This window comes from Notolabrus celidotus, chromosome 16 (genome assembly GCF_009762535.1).
Source record: "Notolabrus celidotus isolate fNotCel1 chromosome 16, fNotCel1.pri, whole genome shotgun sequence".
NCBI lineage: Eukaryota > Metazoa > Chordata > Actinopteri > Labriformes > Labridae > Notolabrus > Notolabrus celidotus.
In genome coordinates, this window is record NC_048287.1 from 27,088,060 (window position 1) to 27,097,572 (window position 9,513).

Genomic DNA, 9,513 nt, shown 5'->3' on the forward strand with positions numbered 1-9,513 from the left:
CTCCTGTTATGTTGTGGGTCAAATTGACCCTTTAAAAAGTCTATTTTAGGCAATATATGCCTTCCAAACCAGCTAAATGCAGCATAAAAATCTGGACAGCATGTGACAGAAGAGGAGTCATGTTAATTTATCAACATCACTTCATAAAAAAAAAGAAATTCAAAATGTTAAATAGAATAAACACAAATCTATGTCATGTAAAACTATTGTCCTCATATTTAGGGCTTTCCAATGTACATTAAAAACAAGTTTTAACATTAATTTTAATGAAAAACAAGAGAGTTATCCTCATTGAACCATAATCTATGAGAATTAAAGAACACCAATGGACCAAATCTGGATTTAAATGGTTAGTAATGGAGTTAAAAATTAGATTTAAATAATGTGTATTGGAATTTTTTTGGGTTCTGACACTTTTGGATAATTAAATATGTCCCGGGTCAAATTGACCCAGGAACACTATTGCTGTTCCAGAGAAATGAACATAACAGGAGGGTTAAATCGTGCGAATCGGTGCGAAAAAAGCCATAGACTGCAAATGAAAAACAGGTTGAAAGAAAAAAAACAAAAAAACAGGTTGTTTTATTTTGAAAATATTAATCCGGAAGTAATAGTGGCATTTCATTTCTCTTGACGGAAACGTCACTTCCGCTCACTCCACATAGTGAAACTTACGCTGCTGTTGCTCTTTAGAGAAGCTCCATCAGCAGACCATCGCAGCCAGGTAAACCAGGCAAAGTACTGTATTCAGTCCCACGATGTCCGGGCACGGTCACGGACACGGGCCGGGGCACAGCTGCGGGTGTGCGGGGGAGCATGAGCCCGCAGAGAGGGGCCTGGAGTACGGACTGTACCGGCGGATCGACCTGGAGAAGCTGCAGTGCCTGAACGAGAGCAGAGACGGGGACGGGAAGCAGGTGTTCAAACCGTGGGACCAGCGGAACGAGAGGGACAAGGTACCCGACCTACGGAGGCTCTTCATCGGTCACTTATACAGCCTGGGTCCCCTGAGGTGTATGGAGCATTGGAATATAGAAACTTTGAGGCTGACTGTTTGTTTGGGCCAGTGGTGACAAAACGCCCATATTTTATTGAAGAAGTAACTCTAAACTAAACATTATTATTATTTTAATCATTGCTTTAACATATATTTATCTTATTTAATTATGTATTTATCTATTTATTTATTGTATTCATCTGATCTTGTTAGTTATTTTTAACTTTTCTTTCCACTATTAATTAATTTATTAATTTTACTGTGTTGATTTTATTTTATTTTTAAGTATTTTATTTATAGTCATGCCTTTTATAATTTTTACCAATGCTGTTGTTTTCTGTCTGTTATTCTGTGAAGCACTTTTGGCTGCATGTTTTTATGTATGAAGGGTGCTATATAAATAAAGTTGAGTTGAGTTAAACTATGTAAATACGTTGTTACAAGAAATAACACTCCATTAAAAATATTTTTTAAATTAAATATAGCTGTAAAATACAATATAACACAGCCCTCAGCACATATTCTGAAGGAATTGGGGGAGTGTTTAGTTGTTTTTGTGATTATTGTTTTATCATTTCCATGCTCAGTTCTGGTTGCTCATACTGGAGTCAATGTGGCCACAAAACCAGTCAAACCAGCATCCCAATGCCACACTATTTGTTTTGATTGCTGCTCCATAATGACTCAATCTTTTTCCTTTCAGTATGTTGAAAGTGATGCAGACGAAGAGCTGCTGTTCAACATCCCGTAAGTCCTCAAACCATCATCCCAACAACAAGCCAGAACACTCACATCTTACTGCTTTACTGCCTCTATACACGTTTATTAATACAAGTTCTATTTGTGGACGGTGACACAAACAAAGGTAATATGTTGGAGGACTGCTCAGGTTTTTATCCCCTGTGATTCTTTTTTAAATTTCATTTTCACCTTTCCTCTCTTGTGACAGCCTCTGTTTTCTTCTCCCCTTTCACAGCATCTTGTTATTTCTGTCCTGATTCTTTCTCTTTGTGATCTCATTTCTCTTTCAGTTTTACCGGCAGCGTCAAGCTAAAAGGCATCATCATATCTGGAGAGAACGATGACTCTCATCCCGGAGAGATCAGACTGTGAGTGTCTGAAAAAAGAGCGTCTAAGACCTCCTCAACACTCCCAAAGACTTTGTCTCAAAAAGCAGTGTTGAACTCGTTAAACAGCCTCCTTAACAAAGCTTGACATCAGAATCTTTGTTGATATGTTTGCTGTGTAAGTGCTTTCTCTCTCTATTTTTAACTGGAGGGCCGTCATTTCATCTCGTTTTCTTGTTTCTGTCTCTCCAGGTATAAGAACATCCCTCACATGTCCTTTGATGATACAGGAAGAGAACCAGAACAAGCCTTCAGACTCAACAGAGACCCCCTTGCGGAGCTGGAATACCCAACAAAGTGAGAAAACAGCAACACTTATTTACATCTACACTGATTTTAGTTTCATCTAACAACACTTCCCTTCTGCATGGTGAGTTTGAGATGTCCAGGAAAGCCGCTGATTGAGCCGCAGTTTGCTGGAGAATTCTGCAATTAACATCATCGGAGGGTGTCGTGTAAACTCCACCTCAGTTCTGTTCTCTTGTTGTAGTAGACCTAAATGTACATGTTGTAACCTGAGACTTCACTTTATGTGACTCTGTGTCCATGGACATTATTTTTATAAGCCTGCTCCACATGTTGATATTCAAACTATTCACATTTTGTCCGCCTCAATACAATCCGTAGCTATTCAATACCGTCAGTTATATAAATATGTGTCCCTAAGGAAAATTTGATTTAGGTGAAAAAACACATTTGGCATTGGGAAAAAAGTCTCTGTTTTCTTTAATGATTAATCAATAATTGATCATTAACATTAAAATGTACAACCCTGCTGCTGACAAAACATGTTCAGGCAGGGGAAACCAGTTTAACTCAGTGGTTAGATTGCAATGTCATCCTATTGACTGTTTAAAAATATTGTTGATGCTCCTCCCTCTCCTTCTGTTGTCATATCTAAAGCCAAAATACCACCGATGTGGGGGCCGGTTATTGCAATGGAAGCATGACATGCACTGAAGCGCTCTGGCTGGTGAAGCCACAGAACTGATGTAACATCCCCTCTACTAACCAAACCCCCCCCCTTTCACTCACTGACAAAGGATGAGGGTCCCTCGGTTTGGACAGTCTACATCCGGACTCTGTTAGCAGTGTTCAGTTTGTGGTTTTGGACAGTTTAACTCCTCTCGTGTTAGCATCTCTGTTCCTCCTCTACTCTCTACTCTACAGGTAGGGGGAGTAGGAGGACGAGAAGGAGGAGGACGAGAAGGAGGAGGTTGAGAGGAGAGGGAGGAGACGAAGAGGAGGAGGAGGACGAGGAGTAGGAGGAGAGGAGGAGAGGAGAGGAGGAGGGGAGAGGAGGAGGAGGGGGGGAGGAGAGGAGGAGGAGAAGGACGAGGAGGAGGAGACGAGGAGTAGGAGGAGAGGAGAGGAGGAGGGGAGAAGAGGAGGAGAGGAGGAGGAGAAGGACGAGGAGGAGGAGAGGAGAGGAGAGGAAGAGGGGGAGGAGAGGAGGGGGGGAGAGGAGGAGGAGGAGAGAGGGGGGGGAGGAGAAGGAGAAGGACAAGAAGGGAGAGGAGAGGAAGAGGGGGGAGGAGAGGAGGAGGGGGGGTGAGAGGGGGGGGGGAGGAGGAGAAGGAGGAGAAGGAGGAGGAGGAGGAGGAGGAGGAGGAGAGAAGCCTTTTAATACAACCTCTGGATGCTCGCTCCTAACACAAGTCACATAAAAGCCAGATGATGCTAGTTTGTACAGAGCTGCTATGATTGGTTGTCATGTTCAAGCTAACCCTGAATGGTTCTTTGATTCATACAGAATGATAAAAATGGAGAGGGTGCTCACAAATTCACATCAGACTACATTTCAATTTCATATTGTTGGACATGCAGTGATCAACGTGATATTTCAACCACATTCAATGAGAAACAGTTGCCTACTAAAAAGAATGTTTTATACTATTGTTTGTTTCTGCTGTTATTATTTTAGATAGAGCTACATTTTAACTTTTTTACCGGACTTCACTCTATATTCCCGAGTTGATCTGTCCTCTCTTTGGAACAAACACTTCTCTGCTTAGTTTGAATTGACAGCACAAGCAAGGCAGTCTTTGTCACTTTATTCAGACATCCTTTAAACCACTTTGAAGGCTTTCAAATGTTTGTTAAGATCAATGTTTTCATCCTCAATTCTGAACAGCCTAAAGAGAAAATAAGATTTAGAAGTGATAAAGCTGCTGTTTAGTAAACGTGCCCTCTTGATACTCGATAACATGATGCAGTGAAATCCAATCTTAGTGATCAGGTCACACAAGCGTTCAAAACCCAAGAGAAACCAAAGCTCTGGTTTCTTCATGTTTTATCTCTGTGTCAAAGACTCATCCCTCCTCCCTGGTTTCTCTGACACTGATATTTGTGCTTTTCAAACTTCTATCATGCACTGACGTGTCTTTCTCTTTGTACTCTAGGATCGCTCGTTTCTCCAATGTTCATCACCTCTCCATTCACATCTCAAAGAACTTTGGAGATGAGAACACCCGGGTTTACTACATCGGCCTTAGGGGAGAATACTCAGAGGTACAGTGTGCTGAATCCAGCTTTTGTTTCAACAGTTATCTGATCTTAAATATCTGTTCACGATGCCTCTCTATGTCAGAAATCTTCCATGTGTTGGATTTTTAACATTTCTATGACCTGATTCTGAGAAGTTCCTGTTTCTTCCAGCTGTTCCATGCTTGTTTGTGCTGTTTGCGTCAGATCTGGATTTCTTTGAAAGAGGGTATTATTTTGATTAATCTGTTATCTTTAGGGCAGCAGATTTGTTCCTAGAATGCTTCAAAGTCCAAACAAGGTCCCTTTATTAAAAACACACACACACAAAGGTCACTGTAGTCTTAAAAAAATACAACAATATCCTCGAACACTATGAATAAAAGCTCTTTCTTCTCACTGTCCTGTAGGCTGCAAGCACATCTGAACAGCTAACCTCAAAATTCATCAAATTCTGCAGTTCCTCAAGTGTCCACCAGGCAGACTCCAAAAGTCAAGGAGTCCCTTTTAGCTTCCATTTCAAAATGTATTCAACAAGATGAAACATGTTTACAGCCACATGCAGCTCATCTATGTATTCCTACACACTGTATGGAGGGTGATTTGTTTTTATGCATTTGTTAAGACAATATAAAGGCTAACAGTTGTACACACGTTTGCATAATTGGGGGCATGGCTGTGATGACGAATAGTCAGGGCACATCGTAGCTGTTTACCAGGAGGCTAAAAGCTCACCTCTTTGGGAGTGTATTGGTTGACTGAAAGATAAGATAAGATAAGATAAGATAAGATATCCTTTATTCGTCCCACAACGGGGAAATTTAAGTGTTACAGCAGCAAAGTCGACAGTGCAAAAGAGTATAAAGCAAGCAAGAGCCTATAAAATACATAGACTGTAAAAAATATGGACATAGTATCCGTGACGTCACCCATCTGTTTCTGAGGAGCTGTTTTGAGACCAATCGGCTGCGGCAGCCATATTGCTTCTGTCGAGCCAGTGTGACGTAAAGAGGCGGGCTTTGAGCCTCCTAGCCAACAGCTGCAGTGTTCCCACAGGCAGCTGTGCCTCTCATTGGAAGACTAGTAATCTCAATATCTTCGAAATTGCCGAATTAGAAAAAAATTCACCCCCCTCACAGTGAGAGGACGTCGAGAAATTAGCTATTGAGACTACACTCATCTTTTGTACCAGGCTGTAAACATGTTTATTAATGCTGCAAAGATCGTCTTTTCCCCATTCATGTGTATGTGAGTTCCGGTACTTCCGGAGCCAGCCTCAAGCGGATCCTCGATGAACTGCAGCTTTTAACACTTCCACATTGACTCATATTTTTAGACCGGAGGTTGCCGCTTGATAAAATAGCAATTATTAAAAAGTTATTAGCAATTAAAATTAAAGAGGTAAAAATAAGCATATCTTACAACATATATAGTTAGGTGGAGTCAGCTTTTCCAACATGGACATGCCTTCGTTGGGCATCAAAACATCTCTCCAGAACCCAGTGGGTTAGGTCATTGAGATTATGTTGGGTTGGGTCCCCTACCAGAAGCTTTTGGAAGCTTATCTGGGGTGTCGTTTTCACGCCCTCTTTATTTTTCTGCAGTTGATTTGTTGGATTGGCATGTGAAATAAATGAAATCATCATCATCATAGAGATTATGTCCTTGTTTTAAACAGTCTCTGATTAACACATAGTTTGAAATATGGCCCAAAGTCCCTCCAGACTTCACTGTTGACAGACTTTTATACTTTAGATCCATCAAGAAGCATTAAAACAACTCTAATTTGCCTGATTCCCTGGCTTTGGAAATCTGCCAACCAGGAACAATTTCCTAAATTTCCTAATCTGAATGTGAGATCATCAAGTTGATCGAAAAGCCCAATATTTTGCAGCTTCTCAAAAGATTGTATTTGTCTCCTTTGACAGGTGATTGAATGTCCAGTGTCTACAACATTTTGGCCCCAGTTATTGCTTTATTTCAAACAGCAACCTGAGTACATTATTCTGTTGGACATGAATATCTTAAGGTCACAGACTGTTGGTCAGAAAAAAAAGACACACCTTCAGGGAGCCATGTTTGTCATTTGATCCATCTTTTTCTCTCTCTCTGTGCTCTCCAGGCTCACAGACATGAAGTGACGATCTGTAACTACGAGGCATCGGCAAACCCTGCGGATCACAAAGTGGAGAGCATCATCCCACAAACCAACTTCATTTCCTGAGAGCTTCAGAGCGTCAGGAGGAAGAAGATGAGGATGAGGAGGATTAGAAGGAAGGTGTCATTGGCGTCTGCTTGACTGAAGTCAAATAAAAAGTTGAGCTTAGCTGAGGTCTGCAGCAGGTTGCTTAAACTTGATGGGGGGGGGGCTGAGCACAGAAATCTCAAGACCAGAGAGCTCCTGTGTGTCTGGAAGTGCCAAGTTGTTGCGCTGTTTTCTACTTTGATAAAGAGAGAGGGCTTAATGTGGCAGAAAGCTTCATAATAAATGCATGAAACCTATCACGCTCATATACAGTCTGTTTCTACCTGTAATCTCTCATTCTGAAGATATTTACCACTTTAATATTGTGGAGGCTGCTCTTGAATAAAATGCTGAAGGCTGGGAATGAATTATGTGATAGTACTTTCTGGTTACCATATCCACATCCTCAATATGTTACATTTAATCAATGATTTCTCTGTATAAAATAAACATGCAAAGAGGTTTAATGTGCACTGAAATATCTGAAAAAATGACAAACATCTAAAACACACTCCTTAAATACACATTTTAAGCCACTTTGTACACATGAGCACCATTTAAACACCACAAAGTGTACTTAACACCTGCTATATTACCCTATTTGCCATTTATAAAATCAATAAAGTCAGTTATTTCTGCTGGATATGTTCTGCCCCCTAGTGGTATGTTATGTATCCAAACAGGAGCTTTGATCAGATTCTGAAGAGCAAATTCTTTTGAGATTACCTGTGTGATGGAATGACTTCCAGACAGCCACATGATGCACTGACACCCTTAATTCTGCACCTTTGCTCTCACCTGTTGAAGAGCTGAAGTAAGCAAAGGAATGAATCTGTTTAAGAAGGTGCGGCGGTGCAGGCTTGGACCAGATCCAAGACTTATAAAGCTCTGCAGCAAAGGTCTATTCCCTCATTTTAACAGCAGTCACAAATAGACTGGACCGTGATTCCTCTACAATAGCACTGTAATAGAAACACACCACATTCGTGATGCCATGTGACTCAGAGACCAAAAGCTTATTGCAATGTACTGCCTGGAAGTAATCTTATTACATTCACACCTCTCTCCTTTCCCAACACAAGCATATAATGTCATCCAGGATTTCATTACATTTATAATGCAGTGTGACATCATGAAGGTAGTGGCAGCCTGCTATTGCTTTATTGTTGTTTTAAGTACAATGTATAGAAGCTGAGTTGATGGTGTCAATATTTATGTTAATTATTGGAGCTCATATTTTTTCAAGACTATTTAGAAGCAAATATTTATGTTACACCTATTGATTTTCAAGAAAAAGGTTCATTTTATCCAAATAATTTTAATTTTTGGGTAACTTTGTTAATTCAACAAAATATAAAATCACAAAACAAGTTTTAAAACATTTCCTTCAAGTGTTAATAGAAGCAAAATGTTAACTATTTTCTTACTGTTAACACCATAAGTCAGATAATTCTGCATACTTATACAGGGTACTTATTTTTTGTATTTATTGTACATCATGTTAACCTTTTTGACTGCAGTAAAAGAGGTATTGAGATGTTTTACCTTATCAGAATCCGCTTTAAAGCTATTTATGTACAAATTAAGGAGGTTTTTTTTCCATTGCTATCAGTGTAACACAGAGATAGCAGATTTTTGGTGCCACCAAAATATTCAAACAAATGGAACTAACATTTATAATAACTGTAAATGGGGTCAGGTGAAAATAGACACAAAACTGTTATGTACAAATACATTACTTTTAAAGTCAATTTTTTGTAGCCTTTTTTTAAATGTGAAATTAAAGAAAATACAGATGCCAATGCAAACGAATAAACTGAGTGTGTAATGTTAATATATACTTAAATAAATAAAATAAATTCAGTGTTTACATGTCTAAAGAGTATGCATTATGAAACAAAGATGGCTTACATTTAGGCATTCTGTAGGTTGTAAAACCTGTTTGTATAATTTTGTATTCAAGTGGAAGTATTTGTTTTACAGAGCTATTGAAAAAAAGATGGTATTAAGGTGTCTTAAGGGGAAAAAATACTTATGAAGTTGAGGACAAGAAAACACCAGTAAACCCCTTCCTGTACTAGTACCCATCTGATACTCCTTTATCCTTTATCCATGATCGGGATCTTTTTTTTATTTTTTATCATTTTTATTCAAGAGTAAAGGTGTTCATACACAGTAGAAGACAGTAACACATATAAATCAAGTGAGGACAGATTAAATAAGATAAACATATACATACAGAAGACAGGACAACAATACCATCCATCCATCCATTATCTTGACCGCTTATCCCGTTAGGGGTCAAGGGGGGCTGGAGCCTATCCCAGCTGGCTGATATAAAGTATATACATACCATCCCTGCTGTCTGTCACACCCCATCATCTCATTCTGAACTGACATTCTTGACTGCTGCTGGCAATTGTAATGCATAATATATTATATTATATAATTATCTTTGCCATATTTTATTATGTTATATTACATTATTATTGTTTACTACAACTCACGGTCATACTAAATATCCATATTTATTTTTATTTATTGCTTAATCTGTCATTACCAACCATAATCACATCATGTCAACCTGTCACTACTGAAACATTTTAAATACTGCCTGTAATTACTGCTATTTAATCTAAATTCCATTTGTAACATTGTAG

General features: G+C 39.2%; 1 protein-coding gene across 1 annotated transcript; it reads left to right on the forward strand.

Annotated features, from left to right (window-relative positions):
* Positions 1-634: 634 nt before the first annotated feature.
* pithd1 (PITH (C-terminal proteasome-interacting domain of thioredoxin-like) domain containing 1) lies at positions 635-7,496 on the forward strand. The gene is made up of 6 exons (XM_034704298.1): positions 635-956; positions 1,701-1,744; positions 2,029-2,106; positions 2,317-2,421; positions 4,527-4,635; positions 6,731-7,496. Exons 1-6 carry the CDS (start codon positions 759-761, stop codon positions 6,830-6,832), a joined length of 636 nt encoding a protein of 211 aa, XP_034560189.1. The 5' UTR covers positions 635-758; the 3' UTR covers positions 6,833-7,496.
* Positions 7,497-9,513: the final 2,017 nt, after the last annotated feature.

Excerpts from the sequence above, each read along its gene's own strand:
- pithd1 (XM_034704298.1), top strand. The coding sequence starts at position 759 with ATGTCCGGGCACGGTCACGGACACGGGCCGGGGCACAGCTGCGGGTGT. Across the intron at positions 1,745-2,028 it reads GAGCTGCTGTTCAACATCCC|TTTTACCGGCAGCGTCAAGC; the intron begins GTAAGTCCTCAA and ends TTTCTCTTTCAG. Across the intron at positions 2,422-4,526 it reads GAGCTGGAATACCCAACAAA|GATCGCTCGTTTCTCCAATG; the intron begins GTGAGAAAACAG and ends TTTGTACTCTAG.